Source organism: Balaenoptera borealis, assembly GCF_965194805.1.
Source record: "Balaenoptera borealis genome assembly, chromosome: 13".
In the NCBI taxonomy this organism is placed as follows: Eukaryota; Metazoa; Chordata; class Mammalia; order Artiodactyla; family Balaenopteridae; genus Balaenoptera; species Balaenoptera borealis.
In genome coordinates, this window is record NC_138870.1 from 7,714,333 (window position 1) to 7,740,178 (window position 25,846).

General features: G+C 37.0%; 2 protein-coding genes across 2 annotated transcripts; one reads left to right on the top strand and one right to left on the bottom strand.

Moving 5' to 3' along the window:
• Positions 1 to 194: 194 nt before the first annotated feature.
• Positions 195 to 9,881, bottom strand: CLEC4D (C-type lectin domain family 4 member D). Its single transcript, XM_082349295.1, has 6 exons — positions 9,157 to 9,881; positions 7,272 to 7,364; positions 4,323 to 4,427; positions 3,440 to 3,591; positions 2,268 to 2,383; positions 195 to 1,975 (listed from the first exon to the last, which is right to left on the bottom strand). The coding sequence occupies exons 1-6, from the start codon at positions 9,182 to 9,184 to the stop codon at positions 1,774 to 1,776; spliced, it is 696 nt and encodes a 231-aa protein (XP_082205421.1). The 5' UTR covers positions 9,185 to 9,881; the 3' UTR covers positions 195 to 1,773.
• Positions 9,882 to 15,868: 5,987 nt separating this feature from the next.
• LOC309608799 (C-type lectin domain family 6 member A-like) lies at positions 15,869 to 23,381 on the top strand. The gene is made up of 2 exons (XM_082349297.1): positions 15,869 to 18,723; positions 20,108 to 23,381. Exons 1-2 carry the CDS (start codon positions 18,602 to 18,604, stop codon positions 20,247 to 20,249), a joined length of 264 nt encoding a protein of 87 aa, XP_082205423.1. The 5' UTR covers positions 15,869 to 18,601; the 3' UTR covers positions 20,250 to 23,381.
• The last annotated feature ends 2,465 nt before the right edge of the window (positions 23,382 to 25,846 follow it).

The window sequence follows — 25,846 nt, forward strand, 5'->3', positions numbered from 1 at the left end:
AGAGGTGCCATGAGAGTTGAGAATAGACTGAAAGGGGCCAAGTGTGGAAACAGGGAGAATAATCAGAAGGCCATTGCAATAATCCAGGTAAGAGAGATGGTAACTTGGTCTGTGATGTTAACCATGAAGGGAATGAAAAATGATCAGCATCGGGAGAAATAGATTAGAGGTACAGATGTAGACACAGATGTATAAAACCACAACCAGGTCATATTTTATTGACAACTGAATCTTTAAAAACAATTTTATACGAATGAAAAATGGATAATATTAACTATACAAGCCTATTATCATTTACATAAATTTACTTCAACAAGTTTTGTAGATTTGTGCTATGTAATTTATGGCTAACACAGTTAAAGTCACTTGGTGCTATTTCAGTTAAAAGTATCAGCTTTAAACACAGACGCACACAAACACACACACAATCAATCAATCAATCAAACACTAATATTCCAAACTTACAAAATCACTAATTTACAGAATAAATACTGTTTTTAAAAATAGTGGTAAGGAAGTTAGGTTAAAAAGCTGTCGCTTGAAATTTTTTAGCTCGGATGCAGGAAACATCAGCAAAATGAAAATATGTAAGAAGACAGCCCTATTTTGTTGATGTTGGATATGACTGCTTCACAATTAAAACTACACACATCGCAAACGCATAACTTCAGGTTGTTAAAGCCATGATTTCCTTGCTAGTTTGAACTGCAGATTTATAGCTCTAAAGAAGCATGCTAACAATTTACATAAATGGATTGAAAATATAATTTTTTTCTGATTCAAATTAAAAATACAGAAACACTAATGCAATGTTGCAAGAATAATTAAGAACTATTACCTTTTAGCCAAGAGGCCACAGCACCTCCAGTAACTCTCCCATAATACCAAAGGGAACACATTTCACTTGCTATGAAAGGTAGATCTGGGCCATAGTCCTGTTTCTGTCATACACTAGACATGTGAAGGTGAGCTCTTTGGCTTCCCAAGGGTTTTGTGTCCACAGCTATAGAAATAAAGGAGTTTGGTAAAGGTGGCCTGTAAGGGACTTTTCCACTCAAAAAGAAATTAAATCAGCTTGAGACTCCCCACTATGGGAAGACTTTTAAAGTGGAGTAAGAAGTAAATTTTTGAAGTGGTAAATAGACTTTTTTTTCTACCTGGGTAATACCATAATTCTAACTAGTCTATTCTGTTATTCAGAAAATATTTTGCTCATGGAATTTCAATCTAATGACATACTATTAAGAAGTCTGAAAATGAAGCATCAGACCATAAAAATGTTGCTTAAAAACTTTAAAGAGTTTGTGATATTTGGGTTAAAAACAATGATACACCACTACCGGTAGTAATATCCCACCTTTGAACTTTAAGAGCTAAGAATTGGAGCAGAGGAAACAATGACTTATAGATTTCACCATTCAAGCCACTCTTAGATATGTTAATCAATACACACTGACTGAAAAGTAAATACCTTGAAATACTATCAAGAAAGCAAAGTTAATGAAAATTGATTCTCACAGAAAAATATGATTTTTTTCCACCAAAACACTACACAAAAACACATTATCTTGAATGAATTAAACAAAAATAAGTAAGGCCATCATGACTGAAAATGTCCTATGACTGAGAATGTTTTCTCTGTTCCCACGATGCATGTACATTCTTCCCTAGTCTAACTGGTTCTTCTTTTCTGTCCTCATAACAGGGACCCCTTCCTAGGCTTCTTGTTGAAGGTATCTTACAAATGTAAGATACCTTCAACAGGAATGTATCTTACAAATGTATCTTAGAAATACAAAGGTATCTTATTAAGTGGTTAATCTTACCTTCTTGTTGAAGGTATCCAGGTATCTTACAAATCCTACTTGTCTTAAAGTCACAAGGAAAATCATTCCAGGACCATTTGTCTTTGTCATTAACAAAGACAACACATTTTTCTTTCTGGTAATTGTTGGGTTCACCCTCGTGCCAGAATCTGAAATGTGTGTCTGTGTGTGTGTGTGTGTGTGTGTGTGTGTCTATACATGTTGGGTGTGTATGGTAGAGGTCAGAGGACAAGGCAGAGAAAATGCTCCTAGTGAAACATTTACAGCTGCACTGTCCAACACAAGCATAGTAGTCTAGTAGTATAGAGGTTACTCAACACACAATGCTCTATTCCGAGTAAGTTTTTTTCATTGGTATACTCCACCCCAAAGTGAATTCTGCTTGCTGTCTTCTTCTCACCTTTGCCTATAAAGCTCTTTTGCCCCAGTCAGTATATTCACACCATCTGTGGGTTAAATGGTGTCTTGTCCACCCAATGCCACTGGCCTTCAAGGTTCTCATCTGTAAGTCCCAGGAAATATGAAAATCGTCTATCCAAAAATTGAGTGATAACGTTCTGCATAAAAATGTGAATTTTTATAAGTATATTTGCCTTTATCAGGTGATAGCTGTTATGTTAGGAACAGAGGAAAGAAGTCAAATAAATTACTAGTTAAGCACAAAAGCATTGGCATCAGATCTGTTTTCACATCCCGCCTCTGGCATTTATTCCATAATGTTAGCAAGTGTGTTAATTTCACCAAATCCCAGTTTTCTCAACTCCAAAAGGGACGACTCCACTATTTCATAGAGTCACTGTGAAGATTAAGTGAGATCAACTTGCAAATCACTTAGCACAGTGCTTAATAGGATTAGATTTCTAGGAACTTTTATTTTTAAAATTGCCTTCATTAATTGTTTGTGTATTTCATTAAACTCCATTTTATTCAGGAGTTGGTGAACCTATAGTTGCAAAGCCATGGAAACAGAATCCTCCAGGAAACCCTGCTAACCAAGAATAGAATCTGAGTCATGGTATCGCACATATATGGAAATATATCACATGAGGAAATAAATTTCAGTTCAAATTGAATTTACCTTGAGATTTTTTTTTTTTTAGAATGACAATCATACTTCTGAAGTATTTTTCCTGTGCTCTGTTCTGAGAAGCTATTTCAATCCTGATTAACCCTTCATTTATTTACTTACTCATGAAATATTTATCAGGACCTATCTAAGTGTGCCAAGCACTGCACAGGCCATTGGAGATGCAAAGATGCTTAAGGTATGGCTCCAGCCCTCTACAAAGTAGGACTCATTGGAACACTGAAGTTAAGTGCCATGGTCACACGATGCACAAAGTACCACGGAAGTATCTCCAAACTAGAATAGGAAGGATGGAGCAGAGAAAGTGATCAGGGTAGTTTTCTGTAGAAAATAACACATGAATCAAATCTGGGAAGACCAGAAGAAGTTGGCCATGTGAAGAAAAATGAGATAGGAAGAAAAGTCTTTCCAGGCAGTTGGAAGAGATGAAGCAAAGGCACAGAGGTATAGCAGAGCATAGAAACTCCTCTTTCTCTGCAAAGAGATTCAGACCAGCAGAGAAACTTACATAAGCTTCTCAACATACTTGCTCAGCTTCTGTGCTGATGGTGGCCAGATGAGCCCCCATCCCCATACAGTGGCTTTCACTCTGAGCCCACGTCTTGTTGTCATTAAAAGGAAAATAGCAATTGGACTGGAACGCTCTCCAGCCCACAAGACAGCAATTCCAGGTGCCCCCTCATGTGAAGATTGAAAGGAAAATGAGTTACAACGTGCATGTCATCCGTAACAGATTGCGTAACTATTTCACTACTTAATATCCAACTAACATTTATGAGAATAATACCAGGATTACCAAAGTCATTCTGTCCCTCCCTTTTTAAAAATCCTGAAAATTACATTTCTAATTACCTCTAAACAAAAATATCTGAATTACATAATGACTATGAGAAAATTACAAGGTCTTCTCTTAGAAGACATGATCGTCTTTCAATATCCCTACATCTATTTACGACCATATTTAGAGTGTTTTCATAACAAAGGTTTTGTAGGACATTTTATCTGAAGGAGGCAAAGAACCTGCTAAAACGCTCATGTATTTCCTCACTTTCACCCAAATGAGCCTTTACAAATTCCAGAATAAAAGAGACAAAGACCCTTTGGCAAAGCTATATATTCTAGGAGGAAACAGTCCTTATATGTCTGAATCAAAAGAAAATGTTAAGTTTTGAATGCCAAAAATGGCTCATAAATGTGTTGTTCATATTCTCTGGTTAGTTATTCAATGGATTACAGTCATGAGAAATAATTCTATCTCAATTTACTGATGTTCACTCTTGTGCCAGATTCTCATCTTATGCTCTTTTAATCTCTCTATATCATAATGTATAAATGATATGCTTTAAATCAGGTTATGAATTTGAATGGAAATAAGAAGGAAATTGTCTTATGCTCTCTGCTATCCATACCTTTCCATTCTGGTTTCTCTCTGAAGCATGTCAGCTTTGGGTGGTGCTTTGGGAGCCCTAACACCCCCATTCCTTTCTTACAGCATAGAAAGTTGTGTTGAGTCACTGTGAAGGAGGAAAAACACTTAAGTTTCCTTTTCCTATATGACTACTTACTTACAGAAGTGGGAGCTGACTGCTCTAACCTTTCTCTTACCGTAATGGTTAAGAGCCCCACCTTCTCTATTCTTCCTATGCAGTCCCAGCTCCAGGTGAATTCGTTGAAAGGAATTGTTGAAAATTAATATTTTTATTATCATAGTGTCCATTTTGTGCTTTTGAGGGGTAGTTCTGCAAACCTTTATGTGCATGTGCTTTTAAGCATATTTTTCTATCAAGATTTGTGTTAGAGTGGAGATTTTTGGTGAATACTGGGATAGTTCTGCAAAGTCCTATGAGCCTTACGCATTTATCTTTTCAATATTTTCACTTTGAAATATAACCAAATCTAAAGAAGTGAAAAACATAAATGTACAGTTTATCAAATTATTGTAAAGTGAACATTCCAGGACAACTACCCAGCTCAAGAGACACAACATTACCAACACCCCAGGTGGCCTTCACATCCCAAACGCAGCTCCCTCCGTTTTTCCTAAAGGTAATCATGCAATGGTTTTTTCATACAATGGTTTTCTTTTTCTTTCACAGCTAAACTTCAAATACTTTTATTCTAGTTCATGTTTAAATTTAAATCTTCAAAAGGTATGTTTCAGTTACCCCCTTCCAACATCTGTGTTCTTATTGTTAATACATTTTGCATCTATGCATGTTATAAACCCTGAAATACATTTTTATTGTTTTTGTTTTAAATTGTCAATTAATTTTTAAATTTTTTAAATGAATAAAAATATCTTCTATGTTTGCCCACATATTTACTGTTTCTGACAATCTTTATTCCTTTCTAAAGAATCAATTTTCCATCTGGTATTAATTTCCTTCCACATGAAGAGCTTTCTTTAATAGAACGCAGTTTTGCTGGTGAAGTCTCTCAGCTTTTTTTGGCCCGAAAATTATTTTGCTTACATTTTTGAAGGATATTTTCACTGGATATAGAATTGTAGACTTTCTTTCTTCGTACTTAAAAGGTGTAATGCCTTTGTTATCTGGCTTGTTTTTGTTTGTTTGGCTGCTTTTTAAAAAAAATATCCAGACTAAAAATCTCCGTCTTATGACTGGATGTTTAACCTATTCACATTTAATGTTATTTTTATAGTTGGATTTATGTTTTTAAAAGAAGGACACCAGGCACACAGAACACAAAAAGTAAAATGCCATGGCTTTTAAAGTAATCACTTTGTGCTTTGTTTCACAATTTTACCACTTAACAACATATCCCTAAACCATACAGATCAGATTTGCCTGCTTTTGAACTTTATATAAATGAAACCATACAAAACTTATTCTTTTGGTTCTGTCTTCTGTTCAACATTGTTTCTGAAATTTATCTATGTTGTTTCATGCAACCATGATTCATCAGTTTTCATTGCCGTAAAGTGATCTATTATCTTAATGAACTAAAATGTATTTATCTATTCTTCTTCTGGTAGATATTTGCCTTGTTTCCAGTGTTTGACTAGCGTGAACTATGTTGCTCTGAGCATTTTTGACCATGCATCCTAGAGCACATAAGCATGCATTTCTGTTGGGTATACACCTAGGAGTGCAGTCGCTGGTAATAGGATATATGTATTGTCAACTATGATAGCGGCAACCTTTTCCAAAGCAGGCATACTGCTGTACACTCCCACCAGCAGCAATTCATTGAAGGTCTAGGTCATCAATAATTGCTATTGCCAGACTTTATTTATTGCCATCCTCGAATGTTTGCAATGGTATCTCATTGTGAGTTGAATTTGCATTTCCCTGAAAACTAATGAAGTGAAACATATTTTTATATGTTTATTAGGCATTTCATTTTTTTCTTTTTTATAATGCCTATTTAAGACTTTGCGCATTTTTCTGTTGTATTGTCAGTATTCTCCTATTGATTGGAAAGAATTGTTTTTATATTCTGTACACTAATCCTTTATTAATCATAGGCATTACAAATATCATCCTGTGGCTTTGTTTTCACTCTTAGTGGTATTTTTGTTGTACAGTAATTCTTACTTTAATGTAGTATACTTTGTTGATACTCTGTTTAATGGCTAGCACATTTGGTGACTTGTTTAAGAAATCATTCCCTGTCTCAGAGACATGAATATAGTCTCCATGTATTTTCTAAAAAGTGTTTTTAATTTGCTTTTTACATTTTGGCCGATAATCCAACTTACATAGGTTTTTGTACGATATAAGGCAGGAGACCAATTTTGTTTTTAAAGTATGGATAATCAATGTTCTCTACCACATTAATTGAACAAAACTGTCCTTTCCCTACAACTCTGCACTATCCCCTTCTGTTTTATATAAAAAGTTCATGGAAGATCTGTAACAAAGCTCTCTATTCTTTTCCTCTGGTCTATTTGTTTACACTTGTATCTATACTATATTACTTTAACTATAATAACTTTATACAATGTCTTGATATCAGAAAGAACAAGTCTTCCAGCTGTTCTTCTTTTCAAAGTCAGACTACAGTCCATCTGAAAATTGTTTTTTGCTGATTACTCTTTACTAGTAAGATGCAGTCCTTTGAAATCCTGGTCCAAAATGGGGAATGATTTACTACAGCCACCAACCTTCACATGTATAGAAATGGTCTAAATTCCATCTTTCATTCCCTGACACAAGGCAGCATCATCAAAGAATATAAGGTCAAGTATGTAGCTCTGAATATTAAATCCAAGCCCCCGAAGGCATTCTGGATTGGTATGTTGGGGAAAATCATGATAACAAAAAGTTTAGAGTAACTTTATAAATGGTGTTTGGGTAAATAATTCAAGGAGAGTTCCACTTTGGCTAATAACTTACCCACACAACTTTCAGTAAAACAGGCACTTAGAAGTGACGTGAAAAAAATAGCAATGGCCCAAGGTATCAGCTGGGAATGCTGGCTTCCTTCTACTAAAATAAAAAGAAGGTTAAATAGGTCATCTTCTTCTCAGCCACAAGAACTAGGGAAGCTAATTCCACCAAGGAGAAAACTAAGGATGAGATCATCCAAAATATTTTAGATCTGGAAGAGAGCTTAAAGAGTTCCCCTGAATAAATCAATTTTAGAGCTCACTGATAAATAAATAAATAAACAAAATGCAAACAATTTTTGTTGTTGTTTTTTCGGATTAGGAAAAGGCTTTTTGTAAGCAAGACTCAAAACCCAAAAATCATTACAAATGGATAACTTGAGTACATAAAAATCAAAGCTTCTATACAACAAAAGTAATGTTAAAACACAAGGAACACATGGCAGAAAAATCTTGTCACAAGGCTAATATCCAGACTATAGAAAGAATTTCAAAAATCAATTTGAAAACTGAGCAAAAATTTGAGCAGGAAATTTGCTGAAATTATCAAAAATCCATTAAACAAACTAACGAAAAGCATGCTCAGAGAAATGTAGACCAAAATATTATGGCATTATTTTTCATATATCAGGTTTTTAAAAGTAAATTGAAAATATGTAGTGTAGCAAGGCTTAGGGGAAGTAAACATTCAGTGAGGAAATAAATGCTACTGCTAAACTGTAAAGTGGAAAGCCTTTTAGACAGACCAACTTAGGAACATTTATCAAATTTTAAATGCATTACATTTGCCACAACTTCAATTCTAGAGATCGAGCCTATAGAAATAACAGGATATTCTTGCAGTAATTTTGGAAATAGAAAAAAAAACAAACACCTGGAACCTAATACTTGCATGTGTATCATCAGTAGCAGAGACTCTAAATCATGGTGAATTCATATGATGAAATTCTACATATCAATTAAAATAATCATGTATACATGTATGTATTGACAGAAACAAATCCTCAAAACATATTATTACATAAAAATGTGATTTTCGGACTTCCCTGGTGGCGCAGTGGTTAAGAATCCACCTGCCAATGCAGGGGACACGGGTTCGAGCCCTGGTCCAGGAAGAACCCTTATGCCACGGAGCAACTAAGCCCGTGCGCCACAACTACTGACCCCGCATGCCACAACTACTGAAGCCTGAGCGCCTAGAGCCTGTGCTCTGCAAGAGAAGCCACTGCAATGAGAAGCCGGTGGCCCACAACGAAGAGTAGCCGGCGTTCACCACAACTAGAGAAAGCCCGCACGCAGGAACGAAGACCCAACACAGCCATAAATAAATAAATAAATTTACTTTTTTTTTAAAGTTTAAAAAAATGTGATTTTCAGGACCATTGTACATCGTGATCCCACTGAAGTTTGGGTGGGGTGACAAACATTAATTTTAAAATTATATATTTCTGCATTCATTCTGTATACTTCTCAAAAGCATTTTTTAATATTCTTGTAATACAAGTCCATTTGTGTCACTTGAGTAGAACATAAAACGAGATAAAGTCAGAGCCTCAGGTACACTGTTTCCCCAGTGTTTTTTTCTGTATCTTTCTTCTCTCTCTTCCCTTAAAAGAATCTTCCCAAATTACTCTCTTTCTTTTCATCTTACTTTTTATATACTTGGTGTCCTCTCTTGCCCCAGTTTACATTTCATAAAGAAGTTTCTACTACCGGAAATCTTTGAACTGATGTCCTTCCTCTTCACCAAAATCATGTTCACTTTCTTCAATCTCCTCCTCCCCATCACCATCCTCAATGTGCACAACTACAACTATCATCAATTCATATTTTAAAATCTTAGCCATAATTAAATATGCTTCTTCAAAACTAAAAGGAGAAAAAGTACTCACATTTATTTTGTGGTTCTTCTTGCCCCATTGTGTGTTAAATCTCTTATGGTTCAGAGGTTGGGAGAAGCAACAGCCTCAGCAGCCTCTTATATTTTTTCTCCAGGGTATATTTCTGTGGATAAAGAAATATATTCAGAAATTCTTTAAGAATTTCTATTAAATTCTTAAATTCTATTTAAGAATAAAAATAGACATCAGGTTCTGGTTCAGGATGGTGTCATAGGAGGCTCCTAAACACATTTCCTTCCATGGAGGCACCAAATCTACAGCTACACATGCAATAATTCCCTCTGAAAGAAATCCAGAAACTAGCTGAGTGACTCCTACATATCAGGAAACATGAAAAACCCAACATCAAAATGGACAGGAAAGGCTGAGACACATTCTCAGAATAAACCCCACACCTGGCACAGCAATATACCCAATTCCCAGCTTCTCTCTGAGGAGCAAAGGTTTTGAACCCAACATTTACTGCCCCAAATTTTAAGACTTCCATCTGAAGCATGTTGCCAAAAAAAACCTTGGCTCCCTGTGCACCGATGGCGAATAGCAATACGGAGACAGAGATTTGGAGGAAAAGAAATAGAGAGGATTTTTATCTCTCTGCCAGGCAAAGGGGAAGACACAGCAGGCTAATGCCTCAAGAACTGTGCCTCCCTTCCCTGGGGAACAGGGAAAGGTTATATAGCCAGGGGCTATATAGTGGTCTGTGGCTATATAGTGGTCTGGGGCTATATAGTGGTCTGTGGTACGTGATAAGACTCAAAGTAATTAAGGTCTTGCATTTCTTTTCTTCTACAAATTCATGGCCAAAGCTGGCTCAGCAAGCGGGTCCGGTGTCCCTGAAGTTATCAGCCAATGACCTTCTTTCTGAAATGAAGAGTACTACAAGGGAGTATAGGGGGAGAAGAAATGCCACGTGCAAAGGATAATTCATATGGAGTCAGAGAGTAATCAGCTTGGTGAAGGACAAGTCTAGCTACAAGTGTTTGTTAGCAGTAACAGCTAAAGAATAACCAAGGTTGCTTAACTCTTTGAGGCCTGTTTATGTTGTTTCCCCAGCCTGTTCATTGTTTCCTTATTTTCCTCGTTTATCAGAAAAGAAAAGCCTCATTTCTATTTTTGTTGCAACAGGGACACACCTCTGGAAACACCTACCTCAGAAAGTGAATGGGGCTTGAGTCCATGAGACCAACAAGACAATCGGAAACAAATCTCAACAAGCTCTTGAGGACTCTGTGGCTAACCCCTCAGGGCTCAGCACAGAGACAGCAGGCAGAAGTGCCCATCCCCCAGTCTTTCCCTGAAAGAGGCTTATTTGCCTACCTTAAAAGCTGCCCCCTGAGGATCAGGCTCCTAATTTAGCACATGTCGAGGGGCTGACTGTGATCCTCCCCAGAAACGAGGGAGGCTGGCAGAAGCCATCTCCACGTTCACCCTTTGCCCCAGTCCAGATTGCCAGTATCCCCTGAAAGGAGATCGTGCACACATCTGGATCCCTGATTTTTGTGGCTGTCATCCAAGGGATACAACCCTGGATTGCCCATCTCTAGTTGTCACTGGGATTTGCATTCATAGGTCCCACAGGACTGTAGCAAACAAAGAAACAGTTCTTAATCAACTATGCCCCCGTAGAACCAGCTTGCACATGCATCTGGCACCAAGCTTTTGCCACTCCACCCAGGAGACACTCTCCTTGATGGCCCAGCTGTGGTGGCCAGCAGAGCTTGAGCTCCAGGACACTAATTAGTAACAGAAAAACCGTAAAGAGCAGAGTAAAGAGCAGACAATAGAGAAAGGATAGTTTCTTTAATAAATTGTTTTGGGAAAACTGGACAGCCACATGAAAAAAAAGAAACTAGACCACTTTCACACCATACACAAAAATCATCTCAAAATGGCTTGAAGACTTGAATGTAAGACCTGAAACCATAAAAATTCTAGAAGAAAACATAGACAGTATGCCCTTTGACATTGACCTTATCTCTCTGGATATGTCTCCTCAGGCAAGGGAAACAAAAGCAAAAATAAACAAATGGGACTCAATTGCTTTTCTTCCCTTCCTACCCAATTAAATATGTATGTTTCTTGCAACCTTGGTTGTACAGGAGTCTTTCTGCCAGTTTCCATTAGTTTACAGTGAGAATTGTTCCACATACAGATGTATTTCTGATGTATTCGTGAGGGAGGTGAGCTCCACATCCTCTTTCTCCACCATCTTGATCTCCATCTCCTCAAGTTTATTTTCTGAACACAACAGTGTGAAACTGGAATTCAATAACAGAAGGAAAACTGGGGGAAAAACCACAAATAGGTAGAGATTAAACAACATGGTCCTGAATAACAAATGGGTCAAAGAAGAAATCAAAAGAGAAATCAAGACGTATTTGAAATAAGTGAAAATGGAAACACAACATACCAAAACCTATGGGAGCCCTCAAAGGCAGGTCTAAGAGGGACGTTTATAGAGATAAATGCCTACATTAAGAAACAAGAAAGATTTCAAATAACCTCACTTTACAGCTCACTGCAGGGAAGATTTGCGGTGCACGATCAAGAAGAAAAAGTTTCTCATAAAGAACAATATTCCTTTTTCTCCCCTTTGTTTTCCGGGAAGTGGAGATACTTGGAGTGATTAGACTAGAGGGCAGGTAAAGAGATAGAGGGGAGATTTCTAAAGACCTAGTTATGAACCAAAGTTGTCACATTCCAATAACCCTAAGAACTTGTACTCTGCACCCTGACAAGTCCCCAGAAATGGATAGATTTCAGAGGAGAAAAACCGTTCAGTTAACCTAGAGAAGCTGGATTGTGGTCACAGGAAATCTGCTGTCATTCACCACCCAGATCCCATGTAGACTTGAACAAAGAGACAATCAGTAGTGACCAGGAGGTACTGAAGACTGAGTCCTTCTCTCTTTCACTGGACAACACAGAAGCTTCCCGGATTCTCCTGCAATTGCAATGAGCGAAAAGGAGCCCCAAGATGACTGAGACTGTGTTTCCTACAAGGCTGACATAACAGAGTCGTAGAATCAGATTTCTTTTTCCTTAAAAATTGTGGAATTATTTGCACACGTAAGTTTGAGGACAAAGAGTTATACCTACTGCAACAAAGAAAAAAACATAGTGTAAAAGAAACAGTAGATCTAAACCAGGAGAGCCGTGAAGCGAAGTCCATGTTTGACAACTGTGAACAGGTATAGTGAGTCATGAGTCCAGTACAGAGGAACAGAGCAGGGTTCTAAGGAAACCAGATTACAGCTGAACGCCATGTGATAGACAGACTAATCGGAAGGGCTGAAAAACAAGGGTATAATAGAAACAGATTATCCAAGGAAGAGTCATTAGCAATGCCAGGAAAAAAAGTTATATGAGAAAGTAGAGTCCAATTAGGAAGAAAATTAAAATGTGGCTTGAGTTAAAACAGCTTCTGGAATCTAAGCAAATAAAATCCATTTGACCTAAGTGATAGGAGCAATCTCTTTTAAACAAATCAGAATTGAGACATGGGACCCATAGAGAAGCAAACATAATCTTAGCCTATCTTTTGACCCAGAAGAGTCATGATCATGTAAACATTTCTTGACTAGAGTTAGCCTCTGTACAAAGCATGGGAACTTGATCATGGCTGTAGCATAGAATGTAAATGTTAACAACCTTGACAAGGTAGAATCAAAAATGTAGCTGACAGGACTTCCCTGGTGGTCCAGTGGTTAAGATTCTGAGCTTCCACTGGAGGGGGCACGGGTTTGATCCCTGGTCCAGGAACTAAGATCCCATGTGCTGCACAATGCAGCTAGAAAAAAAAAAAAAGCATAAAAAAGTGTGACTGAGAAAAGGTAAGAAAAGTGTGAAGAAAGGTGAGGGAAATGTAGGGGCAACCATTCTCATTTTAATAGAGCTGTAACAAAAAAATAAAAGGTGAAAAATATTATTTAGAGTTGCACAAGTAACCAATCAGTTAATAGCTAAAAGTAATAATAATCACCATATAATTATCAAAATTGTAAGGAAGGTGAAAATAGAAAGTGAAAAAGAATGAGGGGAGCAAGGAGTACTATACTGTAATATTCAGAAATAGAGATATTAGTATTATTTAGAGCCATGGGGGAAAAAATCACTGGAATGTTAAAAAAAAAAAATGCTAAAATAATTCACCTCTGCACAGTAGGGTTAGGGTAGAGAAGGATGGTGTGAGAGACTTGCTTTCCTTCATGAACTCCTTTGCACTATTTGAATTGTCATCCTGGGCATATTTTATTTGACAATAAGCCTTTATGATTTCAGAGTTTGCATTCTTCTTATTATTCCATGCTACCCAAACTGGCAAGTATATAAGTCAGTACAAGAGATTAGAGAATTAAGATGGCAATAGCTAACCTCTCTGAGTGCATCAGAGCACAGGAATGAAGATGAGGAATCAATTATACCATGTCCAGAAAGCATGTCTAACTCAGCCATGATTGAAAATATTGTCAGTCTCTGAGGAAACCAAAACCTGGAGACGTGACTCAGCAGGAGAACGTTCAAGCCTTGGTCATACTTGAAATCAGACAAGTTATAGCACTGAAAGTCTTGATAACACATGTTTTTAGGTACAGAGAACAGCCAAAGGAAGGGATTAGAAAGGATAGGATTGAGGGTCAATTGAGCAGTTTCCAGCACAGGGTCCGAAATTCAGCAAGAAACCAGAGCCAAACTTATGGGCAGAAAAACTGAGACAGAAACCTGATCAGATTAAATGGGTGAAAAATGGGTGTATTGGGGAGTATTATGAGGATAAGGTAAATAATTTCAAAATTTACAGACAATGCAAGTAACTTGCACTGTACATCTCAGGTCTTTAAGCAGCAAAATTAATTTCAAACCTACAAATTAGGAGCTGATGTCCTTTATGATTTCTCGGGTCAAATCAGAAACTAAGCAATACTGAGTTTGTAAGAGGTTGATATTGGTGAATAAAGCTGGAAAAGGCTGGAGAAAAGAGTGGCTGACAAGTAAGGATGCTTTGTAGACTGATTCCTAACAAGATGGTCTTACAGGTTGTCTTTGATTCATTATCCAGATCTTTTGTTTAGTGTGTCTGACATAACAGCACTCCTGACATTGTACGTCAAAACTTGGACTTTATCCCTAAGGACAGTTCTGGCCTTTCTTTGCTCCCTCCTCAAGGAGGGGTCATAAAAATAAAATTAGGCCAGTTATTTCAAGGAACTTTGAAAACTGTCATTGGCCAGGGCAGTGTAAGTTGTGTTGTACGAGGAGTCACCACCATTGTTGTTGTTACCGTGCATGAAAATAGTTTCTTTTGCACAAATGTTCTTAAACTGAAGTCATGCAAATGAGACCAAAATGCCTCTAATGGTAGTAGTGAAAGCAGGATCACTCAAGTTATTTGGAAGCAAAAAGCCAACCAAGAATAATGTTTAAAATCCATGAATTGAAGCAATGCTATAAAATTTCAAATTAGCAGGTCGATGGCATATTCAAGTCACTGGGCAGCTCTGTACATCTTCTAGAAAGAAGGAATAGACTCCGCATGCATTGGAAAAGAGGTATATATGTACAGCATTTAAAGGAGGACAACAGGTGTTCACTACAGACTAATGAACTCCATTTGAATGATTGTCAATTAAGCACAACAAGCATAAGATATTTTAAAATTAGCTTCCAAAAAGGATTCATATTGGTTTAGAAAATTTAAATAAAGGCATCTTACTCAATACTCCGTTTTGATGAAGATAGCCATTATAAACAAGGGAATGAAACAAATCTGGCTTGTTTTACAGACTAGTTATGGCAGCTCAAAACCATGTGCCCTTCACATTAATGAAGAAGATAGACAATATCAATAGTTTCCAAAGTAGGAAATACTTCAGGGATTTATCAAACAATGAAATACTTTATTTAAAAACACACACAAAGATTTAGACTGCTACAGAGAGTTTGTGGAGAGAGATTTTAAAAATTCCTTCAGTCAAAAAAAGGTTAATGTAAATAACCCAAGCAATACACCCGGAAGAATAGGAGTACCAGCTCGTGCTGACTGTAATAACCTTGGAGCGTTATTTTAAAAATACCTCTAAAGCAATGACAGTTCACATTTGTTGATATGCCAGGCACTGTTTTAAGTACTGAACAGAAGTTAACTTAATATTCCCAAAATGAAGTATGTACTATTATCTTCCCATCTTCACAAATAACATACCCAACTCTTTGAAAAGTTAAAAATTTGTCTGAGCTCCCACAGAGAGTATGGTAGCACTGGAATTCAGATCTAGGTAACATGGCACTCAAGCCCATACTGTCAACTACTGGATTATAGTCCTCTGAGTAAAGAAGGACATTTCATCAGGTTAAAAAGCTACTGATTAACACCAACTGACAAATTAATTAAAAACATAGCCTAGGGGCTACCCTGGTGGCGCAGTGGTTGAGAATCTGCCTGCTAATGCAGGGGGACACGGGTTCGAGCCCTGGTCTGGGAAGGTCCCACATGCCGCGGAGCAACTAAGCCCGTGAGCCACAACTACTGAGCCTGCGCGTCTGGAGCCTGTGCTCCGCAACAAGAGAGGCCGCGATAGTGAGAGGCCCGCGTACCGCGATGAAGAGTGACCCCCACTCTCCACAACTAGAGAAAGCCCTCGCACAGAAACGAAGACCCAACACAGCCAAAAATAAATAAATTAATTAATAAATTAAAAAAAAAAACAAAAACATAGCCTAACAGGGAATAAGACCATATCTAGTGTGGAAATCATGACTGGTCCACACTCAGAAAGGCGTCTGCAAGAGGAAGAAAAAGGAACAATGTATACCCACTGCAGCGGTGATGAAACCAGCATGGGCAAACAGGATGACAACCACGGCAATAATCCAATGACTCAACGGGGACCCATGGCTTCCTCTTTTGGTGGAGCAAATAAAGTACACTGATCTATAGCAAAAATATGCTTCTCAGAGGACATACAGGCCAGAGTAAACTAGAAATGTCTACAAGTGAATATGTCTAGACCCACTGTAAAGATATGCCCTTCTTCCCATAAGTGCTGCTGATGCAACCTAGAGACTGTAATCAAGGACTTTAACCAAAGAACTTTCTTCAAGTAGGGTAGATAGCATCCATACTTCCAGGCTACTGACTGGCTTTATATACAGAAGGCGATACCCTTAGGAAACTGAGATTAGACACTTGCATCTGTGTTTCTTTTATAGTCAAGGACATACTTAACTTTCCTTTCAAGATGGTGTCTGTCCCTCCAACCACAATATTTTTAGATCCCATTCTAATCCTTCTCATGCTGTCATTTTCATACTTCTTGGTTTCTATATAACTTGTGTCTTATGTTAAGTCTTTTCATATGCAAACAGTAAAAATAAGCCTACTGAAAGTTGCTAAAGAAAAAAGAAATTCATAAGAAAGCTTAATCTCCCTCACCAATTTCACTCATTCCCCACCCCCCTCCTCTCTGGAAACCACCTGTTTGTTCTCTGTATCTATGGCTCTGTTTCTGTTTTGCTATGTTGGTTCATTTGTTTTGCTCTTTAGATTCCACATATAAGTGAAATCATATGGTATTTGTCTTTCTCTGACTTATTTCACTTGGCATTCTACCTTCCAGCTCCATCCATGTTGTTTCAAATGGCAAGATTTCATTGTTTTTATGGCAGAGGAATATTCCACTGTCTTTATATATATATATATATATATACACACACATGCCATATATATATATATATATATATATATATATGTATATATATAAAAAATCTTCTTTATCCATTAATTTATTGATGGACACTTTGGTTGCCTCCATATTTTGGCTATTGTAAATAATGCTGCAGTGAGCATAGTGCATATAATATGCTTTTCTAAATAGTGTTTTTGTTTTCTTCAGATAAATACTCAGAAGTGGAATTGCTGAAATATATGGTCGTCTTATTTTTAATTTCTTGAGTACTCTCCATATTGTTCTCCATAGTAACTGCACCAATTTACACTCCCACCAACAGTGTACAAGAATTCCCTTTTCTCCACATCTTTGCCAACACTTGTCATTTGTTGTCTTTTTGATAAAAGCCATTCTTACAGATGTGTGGTGATATCTCACTGTGGTTTTGATTTGCATTTCCATGATGATTAGTAATGTTGAGCATCTTTTCATGTGTCTATTGGCCATCTGTATGTCATCTTTAGAAAAATGTCTATTTAAGTCCTCTGCTCATTTTTTGAGTTGGTTTTTTTGATGTTCAGTTTCATGAGTTATTTGTATATTTTGCATATTAACCCCTATCAGATATATCATTTCCAAATATCTGCCTTTTTGTTTTGTTGATAGTTTCCTTCACTGTACAAAAGCTTTTTTGTTTGATGTAGTCTCATTGTTTATTTTTGTTTCCCTTGCTTGAAGAGACATATAAAAAATATAGTGTTAGCCAATATCAAAGATCATACTGCCTATGTTTTCTTCTAGGAGTTTTTATGGTTTGAGGTCTTACGTTTAAGTCATTAGTCCATTTTGAGTTTATTTTTGTACATGGTGTGAGAAAGTAGTCCAGTTTGATTGGAAAAAATGCCAAATATGTGGAATACCTTTTTCCATTTGTTCACTTTCAGTCTGTGTGTGTTCTTAAAGCTGAAAAGAGTCTCTTGGGGTTTGTTTTTTATCCAACTAGCTACTCTATGCTTATTGCTTCTTGTAGGTAATCTCTGTAATTTTAATTATCATCCCATTTGTGGGTCACCTACCTGGTATGTGGGTCTTGACTATACCATGTCTCTGCCCCACCTACTGGTCACATTGTGGTTCCTTTTTTATATCTTTAGTTATAGGAGATCTTTTCTACTAGTCTGAAGGTCATTCTCATTGATAATTCCTTTATAAATAGTTGTAATCTTGGTGTGTTGTGGGAAGAGGTGAACTCGGGGTGTTTCTACTCTGCTATCTTGGCCACTCTTGGTCAAGACTAATAATTGTTTAAGAAATTAATCACACACTACAATTCAAATTTAGTAAGAACTCCTTTATGTTTAACTTTCACAAGTAATTTAAACCACTTCCTAGAGAAGTACTACTTAGGAGAGTAGAGAAACAAATTCGAATTTTGATAACCCAAAGGCAATTTTCCTGAAAAACAATGATAAATAAGATGAAACACATATAAATTTGTAAAATTTAAAAAAAAGATTGGAAGCACAAAAACTGATATGTACATTTAAAAAGAATTCTGTCTCTTGGTAAAGAAAATAAATTCTGTCTGAGATGGGAATTCATAGGATACAACTTGCTTCCTCCTGTGACAGTGTTGGTGTTTGTGGCCATTTCTCTTGGCTATCATAAGACTGTTCCTTAAAGCTTGCATATTCTTTTCCCCAGAGCTATAAATAACCCTTACTCTATCCAATCTGGAAATTTCAGCCTATGACTCTTTCTTTTTCTTCATGCAGGATTTCATTGTCCAGCAGCTGAATAAATCATTGTCTTATTTTCTGGGACTCTCAGATCCACAAGGGAATGGCAGTTGGCAATGGACTGTTCAGACACCTTACAAGGAAAATGTCAGGTGACTGCAGACTCAGATTAATGAACCATAGGGCCTTTTTTTTTTTTTAATAAATTTATTTTTTTAATTTATTTTATTTTTGGCTGCGTTGGGTCTTTGTTGCTGTGTGCAGGCTTTCTCTAGTTGCAGCGAGTGGGGGCTACTCTTCATTGTGGTGCACAAGCTTCCCATTGTGGTGGCTTCTCTTGTGGCGGAACACGGGCTCTAGGCACCTGAGCTTCAGTAGTTGTAGCTCACGGGCTCTAGAGCCCAGGCTCAGAAGTTGTGGCACATGGGCTTAGTTGCTCTGCGGCATGTGGGATCTTCCCAGACCAGGGCTCGAACCCGTGTCCCCTGCATTGGCAGGCGGATTCCTAACCACTCATAGGGTCTTGTTTACATCAAAAAATAGGGAAATTTTGTTAACAGCAATTATCAATGCTAATAATAACAGCTATAAGAATGATAACAGAGTTTAACAATCATTAAGCTCTTACTAAGTACATGCATTATCTCACTTAAACTTCATAAAAACTTCTTTTTCAGAATTCATTTTATTAATGAAAAATCAAATAACTTGCCCAAGGTAAGATGAGAAACTGGGTCTCAACTCCATGTCTATATAACTCCAAAGATGGTGCTCTTAACCATTACATTTGCTGCCCCTAAACACTTCAATTAAATATTTCTCCAATTAATAAGATTTAAAATATCTGAATCAGTACTATGTGCAATTCTAATAGGATAATTGTATAATAATACTATTTATTTGTGGCTTAAAAAAAAAAACCACAGAATTTAATTATACATTATTTCATTTGATTCTTATACAACCTTGTGAACTATTTCGGGACCTTATTGTGATTCTTATTTTTGTAGATGAAGAATTTAATATCTGGGGAGATTAAATTACTTCCTTAAGGTCAAAATGAGTCAGCAGCAATACCAGGTCTTTTAATTTCAAAAATAATGTCCTACCACTCCCCACCCAACCCTACCACAGATTGTATTCCAGACTCAAGCATTCTGACATTCATTTTATGTAGCTCCATAAAAACAGAGAGATTTAGGAAGATGATAAGAGCACACAAGTGAAAGAGGTCAGGATAAGTGCTCTGTATAGAAGAGGAAGCGAAGATCAGACTTTAGGGGAAAAGTTCAAACTTACTCTATTTCACAAAAAATTTTTCTAGGAGAATTTTAGATTAGCAAATGTGAAAGTATGTGTCTGCACATTAGTTTTTTGAGGAGGGCAGTATGAAAAGAGGAAAGCAATCATTAGGTTGTTCTTTCATTGATTGAGCATTGAATGTTGAACCCCATTCTTTTCAACCCTAACCCTACATATATTCTAATCAATCACTATGCATTCACTGAGGTGATTTTAACCTTTGTTTCTCCTTAGATTTTGGCACCAAAATGAGCTCAACTTTTCTGCAGAGGAATGTACTTCAATCGTTTTTTGGGAAAAGAGAGGATGGGGCTGGAATGTTTTCTGTGATTCTAAATGGAATTCAATATGTGAAATGAAGAAGATTTACCTTTGAGTGGAACTTTATTCACTGATACCTTTAAAATTTAGACCCATCGTAAAATGATAATTTCCTCTTATAATTTATGTATAATCCTTATCATAGAGGTTCATGGGGATATTCAGATGCCTTTCTCTCCTCCATTATCCCTCTTCTAGTATCATCTTTTCCACTAATCTTAGGATGAGTTTTACTTCATGTTTTTTCTTCAATTTGTTATTCATTCTTTTTTTCCTTTTTAATACTTCTTTTCCATGTTCCTTGTGCCAGATATTGTACTATTTTGCCTATTAAAAGACTTACAAGGAGGTAACTTTTGAAAATTATCATTTTCCTTCCTCAAAATTACATAGAGAAAACTCTTTGGTCAAGATGGTGACTGGGTCTGCAGTCATCTGAAGGCCTGGCAAGAGCTGAAGGATCTGCTTTCTAGATGACTCACTCACATGGCTGTCAACTTGGTAGGAGGCCTATTGGTAGGAGACCTCAGTTTGTCACCACAGGGAACTCTCCACTGGGTTCCTTGAATGTCCTCACAATATGGTGGCTGGCTTCCCCCAGAGTGGGTAATCCAAGAGAGCAAGTAAAAGCAGCAATGTCTTTTATGATCAAGCCTCAAAAGTCAAACACTATAACTTCTGCTGCATTTTATTTGTCACATAGACCAAACCTGATATGATAAAAAGGGGACTACCCAAAGTTATGAATACCAGAAGGTGGGACTCATTGAGGGCCATTTTGGAGGCTGGATATCATGGCAGGATATCTTTGAAAAGATTCAAAATACATGACCAAGAAGGAAAATAATTAAAAATTTTTTTCACTAAAATTATGAACTTGTGTTTATCAAAACACTTTATAGAGTTTTTAAAGTTTAAATTTTTGAAAATTGAACTGGGAGAAGATATTTCAATCACTTATAACCAGCACAGTATTAATACCAAAAACATGTAAACAACTGTCGTGAAACAATTAGAAAGACAAAAATTGGGCAAAATAATTGAAAAGCACTTCATGGAAGAGGAAATACATAATCTAATAAACATATTTTTATAGAGATGCTCAGCTTCACTCATTATTTGAGACCTGCAAGTCAAGATCACATTAATATACCATTTCATACCCTTTTTAATGGCAAAAACTAATAAACAGGTAATACCAAGAATTGGCGATGTAGATAAATGAGATCTCTTATACGTTGCTGATTTGAGTTTATACTGGTACAACCACATTAGGAAGTACATAAATCTACATTTTTCGTATATAAACATCATCCAATAAATGCTGTATTAAGAGAGATCTAGGGTCTATGAAATGTGGTTATTAAAATGAAGAGTTGTTTTGTGGGGATAACTTTAACCAGTATGTTTTAATAACCAGTATGGTTATTAAAATGAAGAATTGTTCTGTGGGGATAACTTTAACCAGTATGGATAACTATACAGTATGCTTGTATTATTTAGGCACATATATGGTAAAAGTGAAAACAAATCAGGGATTTGATCATCAAAGTTCAATATAATGGTGACATTTGTATGGTAAGCAGGAGGCAGGACTGGGAGGGGCACATAGACATGTTCTAGATAAAGTTCTAGCTTTTATATTGGGCAGTGATGTTCATATAATAAACATCAAACAAAAGAAAACAAGAATGTCAAGAGGTTAGTGTATTATGAATCTCAAATTATAATTAAAAAGTTTTGTACACCCAAAGTTCAAATATGGAAAATAATTGATTGGAGACTAAGTTAATGACAGTTGGGGATTCTTGACTGATACCTTTGAGTTCAAGATCATACTGCAGTAGCAGTGATCCCAGGATCTACAGGATCCAGAGGGTGTTGCCTCCATGCCACCATCATCACAATTTTCTTTTCACCCATAAGGGGCTGGTGGCTGGACACAGGAATACCCAGTCTAGCTACAACAATTGCATCTGGAAATTCACGATTTATGACCTTGATTATCAGCAGAAAGTTAGCTCCTGTTTCATTTTTAGGTCCAAGTCTCACACTATTGAATTTAATTGGTGGTTACAAATTTGCATCAAGAGAATAGTGAGAAGATAGTCTGGAAAATGTAGTACATAGCGTTCCAGTCTCTGAAGCACCGGTAGGCACAATGAAGGAGGTGGGAATGGATGCTGAGTGCTGATTGACTAGACCTGGCACGGTTGTGATATGGCATTCTTTAAATACATCGTAGGATTTGCTCTAAGCGTCTCTATCCATAAGTGAGATGACCCACAGTTTGTGTGTGTGTGCTCTACAAGATTGAAATCAGTTTATGTTAACTCTGTAGAATGAGTCAGAATGCTTTTCTTCTTTTTCTGTTTTCTGAACCATTTCATTAAGTTTACCTGTATGTCGTAGTCTGTTTGGAATGCTATAACAAAATACTGGACACTTGGTAGCTTATAAAGAACAGAAATTTATTTCTCACAGTTCTGGAGCTGGGAATTCCAAATCAAGGCACCAGCATGATCACATTTTGGTGAGGACCCTCTTCCTAGTTCATAGCTAGCACCTTCTTGCTGTGTTTTCACATGGTGGAAGGAAAGTCTAGGGGTTCTCCGGAGCTTCTTTTATAAGGCATTAGTCCCATTCTTGAGGGCTCTACCCTCATGATCTAAGCACCTCCCAAAGGCCCCACCACCTAATACTACCATGTTTGGGCATTAGGATTTCAACATATGAATTTTGTGGGGACACAAGTATTCAGACCACAGCATGTAGGTATATATACGCTGCTTAGAAATTTGGTTAAATTTACCTGTAAAGTTCTCAGGACTTGCTACCTGTTTAAGACTATTTCTTTGACCACATTTCCCTTTTTCTCTATGATTTTGAGGCTTGGGATTTCTAACTCTTCTTAGTCATTTCCAATAATTTTATTTTCTAGAAAACCATCTATTTCATATTAATTTTTTAATTAATTAATTAATTTTTGGCTGCGTTCGGTCTTCGTTGCTGTACGTGGGCTTTCTCTAGTTGCGGCGAGCGAGGGCTACTCTTCATTGTGATGTACGGGCTTCTCATTTTGGTGGCTTCTCTTGTTGTGAAGCATGGGCTCTAGGCTCACGGGCTTCAGTACTTGTGGCACGCAGCTTCAGTAGTTGTGGCTCGTGGGCATAGTTGATCCGTGGCATGTGGGCTCTTCCTGGACCAGGGCTCGAACCCATGTCCCTTGCATTGGCAGGTGGATTCTCAACCATTGTGCCACCAGGGAAGTCTCTCATATTAATTTTTAATTTGTCAGTTTGATTAATTTGCTAAAGCAGCTCACAGCTCAACTAGTAATCTAGTTACTGTAATAAACCAGTAACTAGATTACTGGTTTATTACAAAGGATATTAAAGGAGATGAAGTAACAGCCAGATGAAGAGATGCGTAGAATGAAGTGTGGAAGTTTCCTGAGCGCAGGGACTTCTGTCCTCATGAAGTTTGGGGTGCCTTACCACTCTGGCACATGGAAGTGTTCTTGTTCACCAACGTGGAAGTTCTCTGAACCCTGTCCTTTTGGGGTTTTATGGAGGCTTCATTATGTAGAATGATTGATTAAATTATCAGCCATTGGTGATTAATTCAACCTCCAATCCTTCTCCCTTTCCTGGAGGATGTGGGGTGGGGCTGAAAGTTCCAGCACTTTAATCACATGGTTAGTCTCCCTGCTAATCAGCCTCCATCCTTAGGTTATATAGGGACTTTTCAAAACTTATCTCATTAAGATAAACTCAGGTGTGGTTGAAAAGGTTTTTTTTTTTTCTTTTAATAAAAAGACACCCATTTTACCTTTATTGCTCTGAAGCTATATTAGGAAACAAGGTCAAAAACCATATATTACAAAAGTTGTTCCTGTTGCTCTAATCACTTAGGAAACTATAAGGGTTTTGGGTGCTGTAAGTCAGGAATGAAGTTTGAAGACCAAATATATATCTTATTACATACTTCTTATTATAACTTATTATATCACAACCCACAAAGAAGTTTTGCATTATATAACACTTTAAAACATATTATCTAATTATTTAATACTTTATTAAATTTTTTAATGGGTACATTCATAGCAAATGTTGCAGAATTAGGAATTATGTTATTTTTCTTGGTGAAAATACTGTAATGTAAGAAAAAACAACCCATCTAAACTGAGCCTGGACTGACTTGGGCTCAGGGTCTCTGGAAGAAGGAAGCAACAGCCTACAAAGGGCTAAAGAGCTAGGGAAAGGACTGGGAAATTAGTGTGGTACATTTCATCTGGATTTTTTAAAAATTTGAATAATTTTTGTTATGATACATATGCAGATTCTGGGAATTTTTTTCTCCCTTTGGATAGAAATTAGCCCTTAACAATACTCCTTCCTTTGAGATTAATTTTACATCTAAAGTTTCCTAGACTTTCAGAGTAAAATGACTAAGGTCTAACCATTCTGAATAAATCCAGATTTCCTGGTTAAAAACTTCAGGGAGGGACTTCCCTCGTGGTGCAGTGGTTGGGAGTCTGCCTGCCAATGCAGGGGACACAGGTTCGAGCCCTGGTCCGGGAAGATCCCACATGTCACGGAGCAACTAAGCCCGTGCGCCACAACTACTGGCCTGCACTCTAGAGCCCACGTGCCACAACTACTGAGCCCACGTGCCACAACTACTGGAGCCCGTGTGCCTAGAGCCCGTGCTCCACAGCAAGAGAAGTCACCACAATGAGAAACCAGCGCACTCCCATGAAGAGCAGCCCCTGCTTGCTGCAACTAGAGGAAACCTGTGCACAGCAACAAAGACCCATTGCAGCCAAAAATAAATAAAATTAAATCTTAAAGAAAAAAACAACAACTTCAGGGAAATAGACACAAGGGGTTCCACATGCCTCACTACAAGGGTGCACAGGTAGTGTTTCTAGAAGAATAACCTCAAAGTGGAAGTGAGATCTTATTTTCTTTTTAGTTTCAGATAGGAGAGTTGAAGTAAAACCAAGAATGGAAAATGAGGAATTGATGTTAATTGCAAGAGTGATGTTCCATAAAGTAAGCAAGCAAACGAGTGAAAGAATTGTGAAGTTAGATGATTTTAGTACTAAAATAGAAATTAGAACGCAATAATAGGCTATGAAAAGGTGAAATTAGAAAAATAACTCAGATTTGTAAGCAATTAAGAAGATAAGAAAAACATAGCTTTACTCAAGATGGCATCTAAGATTTACTATTTTGAGAGACATTAAGGATTTCTCATCACCTTGCTTTGTTATTTCTCTTATGTTTTAAAATATCTGTTTTCTGATGTGATGATAAAAAAGCAGATGATAAGAGTGTGGGAGAGCAACACAACCTGTCTTCTTATGTGAATTAGGAACATGTTGATTTAGACAACCTGAACTTTTCTTGAATGTTAAAAAAAAAAAACCCTCAGATTTTAGTGTAATCCAAAGAAACAGCATCATCACTAAATTTAGCTCCATTTTAGTTTTCAAGGTCAAGTGCTAGAGAGAAATCGGTTTAAGAATAGGTATTTCATTAATCAAGGGGAAGTGGATTAGAAAACCCATATTTGACTAAGAGAAATACAGAGAAACCAGACTGAGTTGAATATCCACAAATCAGAAGAAAATGAATGAAAGAAGGG

What these genes read in the sequence shown, in the direction of transcription:
- CLEC4D (XM_082349295.1), bottom strand. Translation starts at nt 9,184, where the DNA reads ATGGGGCAAGAAGAACCACAAAATAAAT. An exon ending in TTTTACTGAAAGTTGTGTGG is followed by an intron (nt 4,428 to 7,271) that starts GTAAGTTATTAG and finishes CCTCCTTCACAG; the next exon opens with TGACTCAACACAACTTTCTA. An exon ending in CCATTTAACCCACAGATGGT is followed by an intron (nt 1,976 to 2,267) that starts GTGAATATACTG and finishes CACACATTTCAG; the next exon opens with ATTCTGGCACGAGGGTGAAC.
- LOC309608799 (XM_082349297.1), top strand. Translation starts at nt 18,602, where the DNA reads ATGCAGGATTTCATTGTCCAGCAGCTGAATAAATCATTGTCTTATTTT. An exon ending in CCTTACAAGGAAAATGTCAG is followed by an intron (nt 18,724 to 20,107) that starts GTGACTGCAGAC and finishes GTTTCTCCTTAG; the next exon opens with ATTTTGGCACCAAAATGAGC.